This window comes from Carassius gibelio, chromosome A8, assembly GCF_023724105.1.
Source record: "Carassius gibelio isolate Cgi1373 ecotype wild population from Czech Republic chromosome A8, carGib1.2-hapl.c, whole genome shotgun sequence".
In the NCBI taxonomy this organism is placed as follows: Eukaryota; Metazoa; Chordata; class Actinopteri; order Cypriniformes; family Cyprinidae; genus Carassius; species Carassius gibelio.
In genome coordinates, this window is record NC_068378.1 from 25942453 (window position 1) to 25960452 (window position 18000).

The 18000-nt window shown below is 35.5% G+C and overlaps 1 protein-coding gene across 1 annotated transcript in view; it reads right to left on the reverse strand.

Annotated features, from left to right (window-relative positions):
* Positions 1-3589: 3589 nt before the first annotated feature.
* The window catches only part of LOC128019030 (eIF-2-alpha kinase activator GCN1), a 53077-nt gene continuing 38666 nt past the window's right edge, over positions 3590-18000 (reverse strand). Inside the window, exons 44-58 of the mRNA XM_052604977.1 lie at positions 17706-17921; positions 16548-16712; positions 16308-16469; positions 14648-14740; positions 13413-13556; positions 12421-12690; positions 11512-11625; positions 10400-10630; positions 10126-10319; positions 9240-9354; positions 8218-8314; positions 7968-8116; positions 6827-6937; positions 5470-5691; positions 3590-4194 (exon numbers count right to left, since the gene is read on the reverse strand). Coding sequence (XP_052460937.1) covers positions 4069-4194; positions 5470-5691; positions 6827-6937; positions 7968-8116; positions 8218-8314; positions 9240-9354; positions 10126-10319; positions 10400-10630; positions 11512-11625; positions 12421-12690; positions 13413-13556; positions 14648-14740; positions 16308-16469; positions 16548-16712; positions 17706-17921 — 2409 coding nt within the window. The 3' untranslated portion in view covers positions 3590-4068. The remainder of the gene's footprint in view (positions 4195-5469; positions 5692-6826; positions 6938-7967; positions 8117-8217; positions 8315-9239; positions 9355-10125; positions 10320-10399; positions 10631-11511; positions 11626-12420; positions 12691-13412; positions 13557-14647; positions 14741-16307; positions 16470-16547; positions 16713-17705; positions 17922-18000) is intronic.

Sequence of the window (18000 nt, forward strand, 5' to 3'; positions counted from 1 at the left end):
GACCAATCAGAACGCGCCGACGCCATATGACGTAACAGCCGTCAACAAGCACGCATCGCGATACAAATTATCTGATGTATATGGGTCAAAGGCGGCACATCAATTAATTTTTTAACCATAAAATAAGTCAATGACAAATAGGATATCGAAAACGTTTAGATTAAAATTAAATTCGTTAGTTTTTCTCTTGATTTTTTTTCTGCATTTTATGCAGCAGCAACAACAACAGATAATAATTACTTTACATCTTCAGTGAGTGTACACAACCTAATCATTATTTCAAACATTTTCTCTCTCATTTTTTTTTAAATATAACAATAACTTATATAGCAGTTCTCAATGCGTTTTACATAAAAATGACCACATACAGAACTTAAAAAATTAAACAGTGGCAGCTGGCACACCTAAAAATAGATGCAGAGTAATTTTTTATAGTCTCAATAAAAAATGTTTACTAAACTTGGGCTATTGTTGTTTACTTAGAATATAAATATATTTTTTTGTTCGCGACTCGGTTGATTCAGATCGGCACTTCGGAGCCTGTTCGCTACTCGGTTGATTCAGATCGGCACTTCGGAGCCTGTTCGCGACTCGGTTGATTCAGATCGCCACTTCGGAGCCTGTTCGCGACTCGGTTGATTCAGATCGGCACTTCGGAGCCTGTTCGCGACTCGGTTGATTCAGATCGGCACTTCGGAGCCTGTTCGCGACTCGGTTGATTCAGATCGGCACTTCGGAGCATGTTCGCGACTCTGTTTATTCAGATCGGCACTTCGGAGCCTGTTCGCGACTCTGTTTATTCAGATCGGCACTTCGGAGCCTGTTCGCGACTCCGTTGATTCAGATCGTCACTTCGGAGCCTGTTCGCGACTCTGTTTATTCAGATCGGCACTTCGGAGCCTGTTCGCGACTCGGTTGATTCAGATCGGCACTTCGGAGCCTGTTCGCGACTCGGTTGATTCAGATCGGCACTTCGGAGCATGTTCGCGACTCTGTTTATTCAGATCGGCACTTCGGAGCCTGCTCGCGACTCGGTTGATTCAGATCGGCACTTCGGAGCCTGTTCGCGACTCTGTTTATTCAGATCGGCACTTCGGAGCATGTTCTCGGTTGATTCAGATCGGCACTTCGGAGCCTGTTCGCGACTCGGTTGATTCAGATCGGCACTTCGGAGCAGCTGTTCGCGAATCGGTTGATTCAGATCGTAGCATGTTTGAGATTTTTTTTATAATTCAGATCTGGACATCGAAGCAGTTACTGTACCTGTCGATTCAGCATGTACATGGACCCACACACAAAGGTGGACACACTCTAGACTTAACCATCAGTAGGGCTCTAAACTTTTCATCCATTGTTACAGTGGCATAGCCACGGGTGTGCCAGGGTGGCAGCTGGCACACCTAAAAATAGATGCAGAATTATTTTTTATAGTCTCAATAAAAAGTTTACTAAACTTGGGCTATTGTTGTTTACTTAGAATATATATATATATATATATATATATATATATATATATATATATATATATATATATATATATATATATATATATATATATATACACGTTGGCAAATTACATTTGATAAGATAGTTTTTGCTGCTACCCTAGACATCAGTGTGTATTTTACAAACTACCAATGTATTGTTTTACTAGTGATTATGTATATTTAAATGTATGAAACCTAAAATAAACATTATGTGGTTGAAAACACTGCATATTAGTTGTGATATATGACAAGTGCTGAGCGGTCCGTCTCTGGCTCAGTGCAGCCAACGCGCGAAAGCAGTTTGAATCTGACAGTTCTGTGACGTCACTGAACATTCTAAATCATACTCTCAGGGGCACAGAAATAAGAACCCAATATATGGTGCAATAATGCTAAAAATGTTCAAATGTAATATACATTTGAAATTATTTTTGTTTAAATATATCTGCTGACATTCGGACTGCCAACCAATCAGAAAACAGCAGCTGACTGTGACCCCAGCAGTCTATGATATAAACAGATAATTTTTGATTGCATATTGCTAGCTAGCAATATGTTGCAGAGCTCCTTTCTTAATTTTTTTTTTTTTTAGCAAAAAACCTTGGCTTGATGAACAACCGGGACACAAGGCCTAGCGTGACACCTGATGAGGATGTCTCTCCCTCCCTGGGCCCAACATCAACAGACAGTGTTGCCAGATTGGAAATGTCCAAGTATTGTACCAGAAGTTCAAAATTATCGTATTTGGAAGAAAATGATTACATTTAACAATTAACTACATTTTGACACGACCTGCAAATTAACACTATAGGAGTATGGTTGGATGGAAGCAGTGTGACAAAAATACTATCCCATAATTTTGCACAGTAATCTGACAATAAATGTGGCACACCCAGAGTCTCTTTTCTGGCTACACTACTGGATGTTACACTTACAAAGAAAATGTTTGGTTATGATAGTCTAATAGAGCATTATTATTTTAAATACAGTGTTAATACCATGATATTTGAACATAGTAATTATCATTTCCATGTACTATTGGTAGTATTACCATCTGATACTGCTCCATGGTACCACCATAGTGCTTTTTAAAGGCAATGTCTGATTTTTCTTCCTTAGTGCCAACAAAGAAATGCATTCATGACATCTCAGCAGTTTCTCAGCGAGAGCCAGAAAACTCCGGGCAACTTTCCAAAGCTGTCTGAACTTTGAGAATCTGCCAGAAAACTGCAGATTTGATTCCCTCGGGATCAGCTGAAGATGAATTCTGTTCTCTATGGGCTCAGTGATGACACACAGAGGGGTTTACGATGCGTCTGATCACTGCTGAAACCCTCAGACCTTTCAAATCAAGACTTCAGATCCGTGGCTTTATGATGAGGATGAACTCTTTTGTTAGTCTAATAACCCTTTTGTCTATTGTTATGCACTTATTCTTTCTTTAGGAATACATTTAGTTTTAGGTACAAAACGATGTGGACATGACTGATTTTAAAAACTTTTGGATCAAAGGCATTTTTTTTTTTAATGCAAAATTGGATTGTCAACAAGTGAAGATTTTACAGTGTTTAAATCATCCCAGGATTCAATTCATGAGGTTAAATTTAATTCATGAATATCAAGATGTTTTCGAGGTTACACTGTTTTCCAGCATCCTTATTTGTTACAGACTCTTACATAAATGCAATCTATTTATATTATATTTCTAGCTCTGTTACAGCAAAACGTTGATGGTATTTACCACCCAATAAACCTAAAGTCTGAATATGTCCTTAAAGGTTTAGCTCACCTTCAGTTGGTGATCTTCAGTGATTTGCATAGGTTTTTTCCCTCATACAATGGAAGTCAATGGGGACCAGCGATGTTAGGTGAACTATCCCTTCAACCAGAGCCGATTCCCTCTTTACAAAAAGTACACAAGCTGCGTAGGGCCCCCGAAACACTAGACGATTTTAACTTTGTAACCCAGCCACAGAGACAATTTATCAAGTGCTTTCTGTGAGCATGATTCAAGACTGTGTGAAGTTGGAAAAAGGCATTTTATTCATTCAAAACCTCCCCCCAACTAAATATTAAAACATTAAAAAACAGAACAAAAGTCATTTCTTTGACTCAAAACATTTATTTAAAGCAAACTTTTCATTTTCTATTTATTCATACAACCATTATTAGAGGACACCGTGCTAACTGGATACATCAGCATCACATCCTTAGGGTTGTTAATGGCTCACGTGTCTCTCACACACACGGAGAAATCAATCACAACAGCAAAAAAACTGCTCACCATCCAAACAAAATAGAAAAGGGCAGCGGAACATCAGTGTTTGAAAAGAAATGGCACAAATTAATACTTCATCTTTCAGAAGAAAAACCAAAAGAAAAAGTCACAAATTTAAATTAAAAGGAAAATGCAGATTTTAGATGATGATTTCAGGGGATCAGCACAATGAATACTTTCCCAGGCTTTCCTTGTGTTGTAAACGACATGAAGAGTCAAAGCTAGCGTGAGGAGTTTGTGTGTGTGTGTGTGTGTGTGTGTGAGACTGACAGATGCAGGATTCAGAGCAGCTGAAGCAGTCCATCATGTCAGGATGGTGTCGTCGATCTCTTCGTTGGAGTCGGGAAGGCTGGAGATCTTCTTCAAGGATCTGCGGTAACATTCTGACAGCAGCTCATTACTGGCCGAGTCCAGGATCGCACTGATGCTCTGAAACCAATTTACACATGCAGACCTTATTTGAAACGCAGTGTCTTTATTGGCTTCAAGTTTTTGTTTATCAATGATCGGTGTTTATTGAATGAAAAAGCTGTAAATATTTTGCCTAACATCTGTCATCCAAACTGAAAACAAAAGACTGTTTTCTTTCAGAAATTGCTAGTAAATTTCACAGTAATTACAAAGAAATGCCATGCAACATTGAGATACAGAGATTTCCCACATTAACTCTTTCCCCGCCATTGACGAGTTATCTCGTCTCTTAGAAGACAACGTTTCCCCGTCAAAGACGAGTTTTCACAGCTTTTTGCGTTTTCACTGTTATACACTAGGGGGCACCATTACACATCTTCTGAACGAGTACAAAACCTCCCGAACAAAAACACATGTGAACAGGACGGAGGAACTAGCGATCTCTTATGTAAGCAGATGCATATTCATAATAATGTGATCAACAGCAAGAATAAAATGTTTGTACAGGAAGTGGAATGTGTCTGTGCAAGCTTTGGAGGTGTTGATGGAAGCGATTTACTGGATTTATGCCTTGATAATCATACTGCATATCATCCATATTATAGTTTTTGATAAAATAAATAAATCCTTCTCACCTTTTTGATCAAAACTATACATTTTCATGAAACCCACCTATATTCAAGTGTTGTTGCAAAAAAAAATTAAGCTAGAATACAAGATTTTTCTGTTTAAAAGTAGAGGCTCTGATCTTTATGTTGGTGTATTGCATATTCAAATATTGATACAGCAAAATATACTGGAGCAAAATCATCAAAATCACTAGTGGTGGCTGGAAACTTATTTAAAAAATGCTGGCGGGGAAAGAGTTAAATGCTGTATGGAAACAGCAGATGTGTGTTAAAATCCTAAAATGTGCATAAAAAGCATGAGCACTCAATGGAGTCGGATACATTTTAGATCTGATGAGAAAACTAAATTAGAAAATTTGTTTGAAAAAAAAAGAAAGAAAAAAAGCCAACACCAAATAAATTCCTCAATACGCAACCATAAACTTAAAACCACAAACAGCTGCAGAAATTTCAGATTTTGTGAAAAAAGCTTATTTATAAGTGCATCATTTAAAGATGATATATTATATATCATTTGAAAAAACATGATATTTTTGAACTGTGCATTATCAAATAAGATACTACTGTTAGGCTTTTCTTTGATGCATTAGATGCAGGGCTGTGATATCTGTTTTATGTAAAGCTTTCACAATCCTTCTGAGATCAGGAGCATGCTCGGACTGACCTGCATGCCGTCGTCTCCCTGGCGCAGCCGCAGCAGACTGACGAGCGTGTGTTCGCTCTGCGCTCGGACGCCGGTGTTCTTGTCCTTGGTGTTGTCCAGCAGGGCTTTGATGAGCGGTTTGACCAGATTGGGCTCCAGCGTGGGAGTCTCCGCCTCCTTACACACCCACCAGAGCACGCGCTCCGTCACCAGACGAATGTCACTCGACTGGTTCTGCAGACACTGTGGGAGGAGCCACAGCAGACGGGGAACTCAACATCTCTGCTGTGTGTCAGTCCAACTAATGTGTGTGAGTTTACTCGCAATGACGTACAAAAAATATGTACGTACGTACGGAATATAACCAGATAGGGCTGTGCAATAAATCACTTTATCAAACAACAGTCTAAGTTATTGTTTGTATTTTTACATTTTAAACGAGTAATTTTGTACAAATGATGCCAGAAATATATTACTACTGTCTAGTAAAAGTACTTCTCAAAGTAATAATAACAATGATTTATTATTATTATGAGGAATTTAATTTGTATTTAAAATATATTTTATTAACTTATACACTACGCAACTTCTCTTGTGCTGCACTGACAAAAAAATAAATAAAATTATTTGACATTTTAAAATTGATTAAATTGTGCAAGTTTTACGGATTCATTTTTATTAGAGACTTTTTTTAATTATTAATTTGCATTCGAACACTGAATTAGGGAAATATTACAATGAATTGCACAGAGTTTACTTATAACAAAGTTATGTTTGTGTTCATTGTTGAGGTCTAACGGATACGTCAAATGAATTTCCTGATAAATTAAATATTTTGGTGTCAATATCGAAAGATATGAAAAATTATATAAAAATAATATCATCCTATACTACATGGCAAACCGTATCCCATAATGTAAAGTGCTCAAAATAACCAGAAAAACTATATTGTGATAACGTAATAAATGCAATTTTTCATTAGTTAATTAGTTTAAGTTCAACATTTACTCTTACACATGGGACCCTAGTTAAAATTACTAACAATAAAATAAATTTAAATTAAATTTATGCATTTAGCAGATGCTTTTATTCAAAACGACTTACACTGCATTCATGATAACAATTTTCTCCTAACGTGTTCCCTGGGATTCGAACCCCCAACCTTGCGCTTGTTAACACAATGCTCTACCACTTGAGCTACAGGAACACTAACCAGCTATATTTTTTAACTAATGCAAACAAAAATGAACACTGTAACAAAAGTGCTGCTCATTGTTTGTTACCAAGCATATCAAGTATGCAGTGTCCATTCTCCAGTAATCTGTACACTACTGTATAGCAAGCGGTTTGTCTCAGTGTGTGCTGGAGTCAGTCTCACCTTGATGAACTGTGTGATGATGCGGGGCGAGACGCTCTCCGGTCCTCCTGAGCGGAGCTGGTGTCTCATCAGGTAACCCATGGCTCTGATGCCACTGCAGGCGATGGGGATCTGCAGAAAACACACACACACACACACACACACACGTTTGTTTTTGTGAAAAGTGTGTTCATCCCATAGGCGTAATGGTTTTTATTCTGTACAAACTGTATATTCTATGGCCCTTCACCAACCCTACACCTAACCCTAACCCTCACAGGAAACTTTCTGCATTTTTACTTTCTCAAAAAAAACTCATTCTGTATGATTTATAAGTGTTTTGAAAAATGGGGACATGGGTTATGTCCTCATAAGTCACCCTCTCCTTGTAATACCTGTGTCATACCCATGTCATTATACAGAGTTGAGTCATATCAGAAATCGCACACACACACACACACACACACACACACACACACACACACACGAGAATCAAACGTTTGCATCAGTGCACTAAAAAAATTGCAAGATCTTATTAAATCCTTTGATGTTAAACGACATTCAGGAGTTGCGAGCTTTCAGGATTCCTACAAATGTTCCATTTCAAAATGACCAGAGCATACTAAACATAAGATAAATGATTTTATTTATGCATTTATTTTTTATTTAATACTATAGCAGCAGCAATGGCTAAAATCATAGCAAAATCAACGGTATTATGATTACAATATCTTTTCAGTACACTGTTTACAATAATTCAACAGTTTTGTCTTAAAACATACAAAAGTAGGCAATTTCTTTAGTTATGTTAAACTATTACTGAAAGGTTGATTGGCTGCTCTAAGTGTCATGAAAAAACACTCTGCTTGTATGATGCATACTTTTTTTTTTTTAAACAAATATTTTAGAAATCAGAATATTTTTTCCATACCATCGTTTTCTCTTTTCCTCTACTTACTCATGTATGAAAAAGTATTGAAATCAAACTCTGTATGTTCCCTTCTGTGTAAGAAACCCTGGGCTTTAAACCTGTCGGTGGATCTAGGAAAGTCCGAGGTTGAATAGTTACATATTCATGAGATTTGAGATGTATTTGGCCCTAAAGAACCCCAGGGGTCCCGGTATGAGCCATGATTTCTGCTGATTCACTGCGGTGTCTTACTCTGTCCGAGGTGGCGCTGGATAAGACGGCCTCCAGCACAGACGAGCTGTACTCCTCCGAACACAGCCGATCAGGAGCGGACTTCACTGCGATGGCCAGAGCCAAACTACGGCCGTGACGCACCATCCAGTCCACGCCAGACACATCCGCTGCAGACAAGCAGATCACATGAGGGGATTCAGCTCTAGAATCAAGGGCTTCTCTCCATGCATCTCATCCACAAACCAGTGGCAGGTGTGTGTGATCTTACCGAGGACATGCTGCTGTAACACACTCTTCAGCTCCTCTTCTGACAGGAAGGCACACAGCTCGCCAACACAGCCTGCTGAGGCCATTCTTGTGGCATCCTACACACACACACACACACACACACACAGAGAAGTAAGGCAACAACGACATGTTCACATAACCACATCCTGTTCTAGTTACGGGTTTAAAGACAAAGAACACATGCATTCATATTCACGAATGTCTTTAACCAAATAAATAATAGGAATATTTTACATAAACATATCTATATATCTATCTATCTATCTATCTATCTATCTAAATATATATATATATATCTCTGTCTATATATATATATATATATATCTATATCTGTCTATCTATATCTGTATCTATATATCTATATATATATACACACACACACAAATTTAAGCATTGTCTTTTGCAAAATGTAACTTTTTCTATTGACAATATATTATCTGAAAATATTTTTTTAATATCCTAGACAAACTGTGTGTGTGTGCGCATGTACTGTATGTATATATATATATATATATATATATATATATATAAACAAAAACATATGTAATATATAATAATAATAATTTACAAAAATATTTATTTTGTTTACTCAACACATTAAAAACACTAAAATAATTACATTTATATTTATATTTAAAAATGTCTGTTTCAAGTAAAATAAAAGTAGTAATATTGTAGTATCAAGATACTAGTGTTTTTATTTTATTTTTATTTTTTTGTTGCAGTAATTTTGTAGTATTTCCTGTCATTTCTATTAATTTTAGGTTTTGAAAATATGTCTATGTAGTTTTGATTAATTTTACTGAAATTTTAGCTTTGGTTATTTTAGTTTTTCAAATTAAACTATATGAAAATTAGAAATGTTGCCTGGGCAACTACCTTAAAAAAGTTTTTTGTATTTATATTATTTGTTTAATTCATTTAAAGTTTTTTTTTCCCCTCCTTCTTTAAATGATGGATTTAATATTTGTTAACCATAATAATCCTGACTAGTAGCTGTACCTCATCATGTCCCAGCATGCCCAGCAGTGTGGTGGTGATGTTCTTCCTGATGGAGGGGTCGACCTTTGACCCTGCACCCTGGATGACGAAGCGCAGGGCCTGCAACATCGTCTCCCTGCAGAATGAAGACAATAACAGAATGACTGACAGAAAAAAGATCAGAATCCCTAATTATGAGCAAGAGCTAATAATAATTAATAGTGACCAATTAATTAGGCAAAAACTATGACTTTAATGAACGATCAGCTACTGCTAGCTAGCTTTATTAAGATCTGATTGCTCAATGGTGTTATGAAAAGCATTCAACTGTAAAACTGCACCAGGACACAAATACCATTTCCTGCAAAGCTTTAGTTTCATATCTCTCTGCACTCTCTTTATTTGCACTTAATAAAGCAATTAAAACTATTTTAAATGTACAACTATTTACTGGCTAAGTTTGGAGGAAATGAACAGTTTTATTCAGCAAGGCTGGATTAAATTGATCAAAATTGAAAATGCCCTTTTGAAATTTCTATTTAAGTTATTTTTAGCAACATCATTTGACACGTTTAAGCAGAACAACAGTGTTTAACATGAATTATTATTGCATTGATAATTATAAATGTTTCTTGAGCAGCAAATTATCATATTAGAATGATTTCTGAAGAAAATCATTTAAGATTACACTGAAGACTGGACGAATGATGCTGAAAATACAGCGCTGCATCACAGAAATAAATTACAGTTTAACAGATATTGAAAAATAAAGCCATTCTTTTAAAGTGTAATAATATTTCACAATTTTACTGATTTTACTATATTTTTGATCAAGTTAATTCAGCCCTGGTGAGCAGAAGAGACATTTCTCAGAACTGTGCGTGTGTTTTCTGTAGTTTTTTCTCACCTGACTCCAGAGTCCTCTGCGTTGCGTATGGACGACAGCTGTTCTGTGAACAGTGGATCTACTTTAGTGTGTATGGAGACCAGCTGACCCAGAGACTCGGCCGCCCGCAGCCTCACGGCGCGGCTGGAGTCCTGCAGGGCCTTCAGGAAGGTGGTCTGGAGCTGCGGCAGGAAGGGTTTTAGAGCGATGCCCACCTGCGCACGAGAGAGGAGATGTGAGCGTGAGTTATGAGTCTCTTCATCAGCATCAGGACGGAGGTGTGATGGACACTGACTTTGGCCAGCAGCAGAGTGAGCGTGTCTAGCAGAGCCGTCTTCACGGTCCAAGCGAATCGGTCTCCTAGTATACGGATGAGTGGTCCGGTGATGCTGACCACAGAGGGCCGCAGAGCCTCCGCTGATGTCAGTTTAATGACTCCGCCCAGCGCACGAGCCGCTTCCTCCTTCTGCTCCGGACTTCCTGTCAGCACGCCCTCCCTCAGCACGGGGAGAATACACGTCACTCCCTGAGGAAACACACACAGCAGATCACATCAGGGCTATTACAGTATTTATTACCGGTTTGAATTAGAAGTCTTCATGTAATTTTTTTTTTTTTTGTTTGTTTGTTGTTGACACTTTCAGTCCAAATTTCTACAAATTGTATTAATAGAATATTATTTTTAAATCTTTAAATTGGTTTTTATTTTATATTTCTATTTAGCTTCAACTAAATTCATTTCGGTTTTAATTTTTTGTGATTTTAGTATTTCAAATTAAACTTTTTTTATGTAATACTTTTATTTGCTTTTTTCATTTTATGTTTTATTTTAGTTTTTTATTTTAGCTTTAATTTTAGTTAAAAATTCTTTCACATTCATAAATGCTCCATCCAGAATGAAATCTATTCACCATTTTATTTCCAATTTAGTTGTACTTATTTTCAGTTAATTGTCAAAGCAAAATTTATATTAAACTTGAAGTCTTATTTAAAATCTAATATTAATATTTTCAGATTTTATTTAAAATCAAAGAAAATAATTTTTAGAAGTTTTTTTTAAAACAACACGCTTTCATATTCATAAAGCTTATATTCCAAATGGAACACTTTGCTTTTGCCATTTTTATCATCATCATTTTTTAAATAATTCTATTCAGCTTTATTCAGTAGAATTTGTTCTGCTATCTTGGCCAGGTCTCTCTTGGAAAAGAGTTTCTATATCTCAATGAGACTAACCTGGTTAAATAAAGGTTAAATAAAAAATCAATAAAAATAAAAATAAATATTTATTTTATTTTTAGTCCTTTTAAAAAGTGAAAAAAAGTAAAAAAGTAAAAAAAAAAAAATCAACTTCTTTGCATTTCAGTTAGCTGCCAAGTCAAGTTTGTCTCAGTAAGTGACTCTCACCTTCTTGGGCAGACAGAAGCCAGGTAAGTGTTGACCTTTGACCTCAGCAGCTGCAGAGCGGATGTCCCTGTGCAGGTCATCAATAAGGGACAGCTGACTGCCAGCGTCCAGTTTCTGCACAAACACAGTGAAACTATATCAACCAAACGATGATACCAGTCATATTTCATCACTTCTTGCTTATTTCCCATTAGTAGCATAAATCAAGTAATAAATATAAGAGAAAGAAGCCTCTTCTGCTTACGAAGGCTGCATTTATTTGAGCAAAAATACAGTAAAAATTATAAAATTATATTAACATTTAAAATAACTAGTTTTTATATAAATATATTGTAGAATGCAATTTATTTCTGAGATCAAAGCTGTATTTTCAGCATCATTCCTCCAGTCTTCAGTGTCACATGATCTTCAGAAATCATGAAAATATGATGATTTGCAGCTCAAGAAACATTTCTGGATTATGAAAACCGAATATTTTTGAGGAAACTGAGATGCATTTTATTTGTCAAGATTCTTTGAGGATATTAAAGTTTAAAAGAACACTATTTCTTTAAAATATAAATATTTTTTTATAATTATAAACATCTTTACTCATGCCTTAAGTATTAATTCTTAAAAAAAAAAAAAAAAAAAAAAAAGACTTAATATTTTGACCAGTTTTGTATATGCAACAATGTAAAATACTTAAAAGCATATACTTTTCCTTTTATTTTAAGATAAATACAGGCTTTTTGTCCATCAGTTTCAGTGATGCAATATCAGCTTTGAATCGATTCAGTGAAAAAAAAGACAATTGAAGTTATTCATAGAAATGAATCAGACTTACCAACTATAAAACACTCTCATACTAACAGGTCAAGGTGGTTTGAGACTTTGAGAAGACCTGCTGAAGCACAACGCATGGCTCACCTTGGTGATGGAGCTGATGGTGTCCCAGCTCTGGTTGAGCACCTCGGGGTTGGGGTCGTTCATGAGCCGCATGAGGCCGGACAGCAGCACACGTGTGTGAGCGCTGTAGTCCAGCCGTGTCCGAGAGAAGTATCCGTTGAGGATGGTGACGGACGCCTGCCTCAGCCCAGCGTCTGCTCCTCGTGTGGCCTCCAGAAGATCCTCAATGATGATTCTCTGGCCCACTTCATCCTCCACCGAGAGGATCACCGCCTGACAGTTGCTCAGCTCCTGCACGAGACCAGAGACGCACACATTTAAACGTGTATGTTAACTAGCCAGGGTGTGAGAATTAGTACAATTATTCAAATGTTTTATAAAGTCTCTTGTGCTCACAAAGGATGCATTTATTTGATCAAAAATACGGTAAAATTGTGAAATATTATTCTTATTTAAAACCGCTTTTTACTATGTGAATATCTGTTAGAAAATAATTTATTCCTGTGATGCGCTGCTTTATTTTCAGCATCATTCCTCCAGTCTTCAGTGTCACATGATCTTCAGAAATCATGAAAATATGCTGATTCGCTGCTCCAGAAACATTTCTGATTATTATCAATGATGAAAATTATTTCAGGAATCTTTAATGAACAGAAAGTTTGAAAGAACAGCATTTGTTTTGAAACCGAAAAATATCTGTATCACGATTTCTGATGATAATCAGAAATGTTCTACGAGCAGCAAATCAGCATATTTTCATGATTTCTGAAGATCATGTGACACTGAAGACTGGAGGAATGATGCTGGAAATACAGCTGTGCATAACAGCAATAAATTATAGTTTACAATATATTCACAGAAAAATACATTTTAAACATTTTCGGTTTTTTAATGTTTTTATTAAATAAACGCAGGCAGGGTAAGAAGCATTAAAATATCTGAATGATTGCGATGTTTTGAGCAGTAGAGGATGTGATGTATCAGTAGGGATGATTGACAGCTGTCGTGTTCACCTGCAGGCCCTCGTCTGAGCCCAGCTTGTCTTTGAGAGAGGAGAGCAGCGCGGGCAGAATCACCCCGAGGTGTTTGGTCAGAGCGTCTCCTGCCACCGCAGACAGGAAGGCCAGGACACGCGTGTTTACAGGAGGAGCCGTCAGCTACAGAGGAGAAAAATCAACAGTTACATAACATGATCCGGAATAGAGATATATATATATATATATATATATATAAAAATGACAAAATCACAAAACGAAAACTGAAAAAAAAAATTATATATAACTAAAATATATAAATAACAAAATAAATATATTACTAACTATATATATATATATGGGTCAAAGACGAAAAAAGTGTTCAAGCATAAATAAAAGTGTAATACCCCCCCCCCCCAAAAAAATGCAAAAGTTTTCTGTTTCATTTAATTGCAATTTTCTTTTTGTTTTTCTGAGCAAAAAATAAATATCATAAATTTTCCCCTGATTTACAGAAGACACCCAGTAAAATGTCATTCAGTGTAACAATCTTGTCAGGCATATTTACAACAAAAATCAATTTATGACATCAAAAGACTAATTACTTTCACCCCAAATACTAATGAGTTGTAATTTTACATTTTTAACATTTGCCACTCTCCTAGGTTTTGCCCATTTGTCAGTAAGAATTTTGTACCAATTTAAAACACAGTAAAATTTAGTATGCTCCATTATTCATTTAGATATTTTATTATGTACACGTCAGAATAAGCATGTTATTTGAATTTTTGCATAAATATTGTGTTACACTGAATGACAATGTAACATTATTTCAACCAAATTTTGACATTTTATTCTCCAAAAACTTATTTGAAACCTTAAAAGTAGACATTTTACTTACATTTAATGTGCTTTCTATGGACACAAAATCACTTTTAATTCAATATATTAACAAAACTATAATAGTATGTCAATGGCAATAGAATAACACACATAATATAATGAGTGGCATGTGTTTAACACATTTTGCGAGGTTTGTAATATCAAACCTTTGAAATAATCAAGGGATTCATATCGGATACACAAAATTTAAATACTATGAATAATAACAAACAGTGGTTGGTCATTTTTTCCAGCCTAAAGTGGTCATTTCTAGGCCAGAAAAAGCTTATAATTACGCTGACGTTGTTAGTCAAAAGTCTGGACGCACCAGTTTCTGACTCTCTGTTTATGCTCAGATTAGTTCAGAAAGGCTGCGAGGGAAGAGAACTCACTTTAGGCACCAGGTACGGCAGGACAGATCGACTCTTCACAGCCATCACCTGCTTCAGTCCATCCAGAGCAAACTCTGACGTCTCCTCGTCCTCCTGAAACAAAAGCCCAGAGGACTGAGACGTGGAGAACTATACCACCGTTCAAACGTTTGGTGTCAACAAGATCTTTAAAAATAAATGAATACTTGTGTTTCTTTTTAACTTTCTATTCAGCACAATTGTCACTAAAAACTTGGATGATGATGCTGAAAATAAGATATTTGGGTAACACTTTATAATAACTGCATGCTATTAATCATTAGTTAAGCATAAGGAAACAGTTAATTCATCATTTATAAAGCATTAATAAACATTTATAAGCAGTTTATAAATAGACAAATGCTTTACACCCGATTTAAAAGCATATCTATAACGTGTTTAATAATTGTTTTTTCATACTTTATTAATGATCAATTTATCATTTCTAAATTAAGTATAGCATTATTTACACACCAGTTATTAAGGAGTTGTCAATGGTTCATAAGATCACTTAGAAATTGTAAGTAAATGATTAATAAATTACTTAAATGTGCATTAAAAAAATATTTTTATTCAGACATATAGTAATAGTTACTTATATTGTTAATAAATGGTTTATTAACATGTATTTCTACTGTAATTCAGGGTTAATTCAGGTAGTTATAAAACATATGTAGTTGTTAGTTAACTATTTTTGTGAGCTCATCTAAAGTGAGGACTATTTATGGCTTGTAAAGCTTTTACAAATGAGATTTAAAGGCTGTTAATATTTCTATGTTCTGTATCACTGCGTTGTGTTCGTTTCTGTTTTTTGTTTAGAAGATAACTGAGCCTTTAAATATCCTTTATAAATGCTTTACAAGGCATAACTAGTCCTCACTTTAGATGAGCTCACATAAATCGTTAACTGACCACGACTAAATGCTTTATAACTACCTGAATTTACTACATTTCTTGTGATCTTATGAATCACTGGCTACTCCTAAATAACTGGTTTGTAAATAATGCTATACTTCATTGAGAAATTATAAATTGATCATGAATAAAGTATGAAAATACACATTATAGATATGCTTTTAAATCAAGAATAAAGCATTTATATCTGTATTTATAAACTGCTTATTACTGTCTATTAATGCTTTATAAATTATGAATTATCTGTTTACTAATGCTTAATGATTAATAGTGTGCAGTTATTATAAAGTGTTACCAATATTTGTATAATAAATTGCTGTAATATTCCACAATATTACTGTTTTACTGTATTTTTGGTTTCTTTATTCAATTCACATCATCTGTAGTTTTTTTCCAAAAAGGCAGTTCACCCAAAAATGACAATTGTGTCATCATTTACTAAACCTGTAAGCATTTCTTTCACCCGTTCAACACAACAGATGACATTTTGAAGAATGCTGGTAACTGAAAAGCAGCCGGTAGCCATTGACTTGTGTGGAAAAAGAATACTATGGAAGTCAATGGCTACCGTCAGCTGTTTGGATGCAAACCAAACTCACACAGGTTTAAAACAAGTGGAGGGTGAACTACACCTTTAATATTGTTTTACCGCTTAATAATTTTCAAAATGTCTCGGAATCTCAGCAATGCAAAGTAAACGCAGGGGATTGTGGGAAGGCGGCCGCACCAGTTGCTTGAGAAGCATCGGCAGGATGTCGTCGAGGGCCTGGTGTCCGATGGTGGTGTGGAGCTGCTCGAAGGTTTTGGCAGCCGCTTCACGAACCTCCTCTAGAGGATCACACAGGGCCTTACGCACGGTGGGAACCAGAGACTCGGAGAACACCAGAACCTGACACAAAAACAGCGCTTTATCATGATGAGGTGAACAGAGGAGTCCGTTGAGCATCATTCATCCGCTGCGACTCACTGCGTCTCTGCTGGTGGACTTCATGATCTCGCTGAGGCCGATGCACACACCCTGCCTCTCGTCGCTCTTATCCGAGCGCAGACCCTCCTCCAGGATGGGAATGATCTCAGGCAGGATCTTCTCACCCAGTTTCTTCACCAGGTCGCCTAAAGTACGAGCGGCGATCTGGAGCAGGACAGACATGAACAATGACGTTTTTCTTTTGAGAAACTTTTTTCAAACCATTTTTAAATAGCATTTAAATATTTAAAATGTCAATATTTTAATATATTTTCATTAGCAAATAATTTCCTAATATTTATTTTCTCAAATAATTGTAAAAAAAAATAAACAAATATTTTAAGTATGACTGGAATTTATTATTTTTTAAAATGTAAAGATTTTCTTAATATTTATATACATATATTCTCAAATAAATAAGAAAACTAATATAAATTCTATAATAATAATAATAATACACCATTGCAAAAATTATTTTTGCAAATATTAAGTAGACATTAGATATAAAAATTAACACTAATTTATTATTAAGAAAAAAAAAATTTCTTTTTTGCAATTTGTTTCTCAAATATTAACAAAGTTAACGTTTTCTTAATATTAAAATAAACAATTGTTTTGTCAATTTATTAAGAAAATCCATTTCTTTACATTTCTGAAATATCAGAAATGATTTAATAGTAATTACCATAATAATGTGCTTACAAAAAATATTTCTTAAAGATTAAGTAGATGTTTTCTTAAAATTTAAATGAATAAATATTTACTTAATTTATAATCAAAAAAATGTTTCTTAATATTTATTTTCTCAAATTTAAACGATGATAATTGTATTTATAGAGTCAGAATTTTTATTTCATGTTTTTTGTTTTTTTTTTACTTCTTGACATCATATTCAACGTCATTCATTACTGAATTTTATTCCTCCAAATATATTTAAAAAAAATTAATAATAAAAAATAAATAAACGTAAAAATTAATCATAATAAAAAACATAAGAGCACAATTCTGATGATACTAAATACATACTGCTTTCCAAACAACGTAAAACTCCTACAATTCTGATGCAGTTGCTAACATAGAAACTAATTTCCACAAAAAAAAAAACCAAATGCAGGCCACAAAAATCAAAAGGGCCTGTAGTTTGTGTTTGGAGTGTACCGTTCTCTTGTCTGGGCAGGTGGAGGCCAGGAAGCCCAGCAGCAGCGTGAAGAGAGTGGGCAGGATCTCTCGTAGCGTCCGAGGCGTGTTCGACACCACGATCTTCCACACGTGAAGAGACGCCTGTCTGACCACCAGCTGTGTGTCCGAGCGGCCCATGTACAGCCCAGAAAGCACACGGTTGCGTCTCTCCGGGCCCAGCGCTCCAATAATAGCCTGGGGAAAAGCATTAAAAACACAACATTTACTCTAAAAGTCTCCATGAAACAGGAAGTGAGCGATCTACTCTTATCTC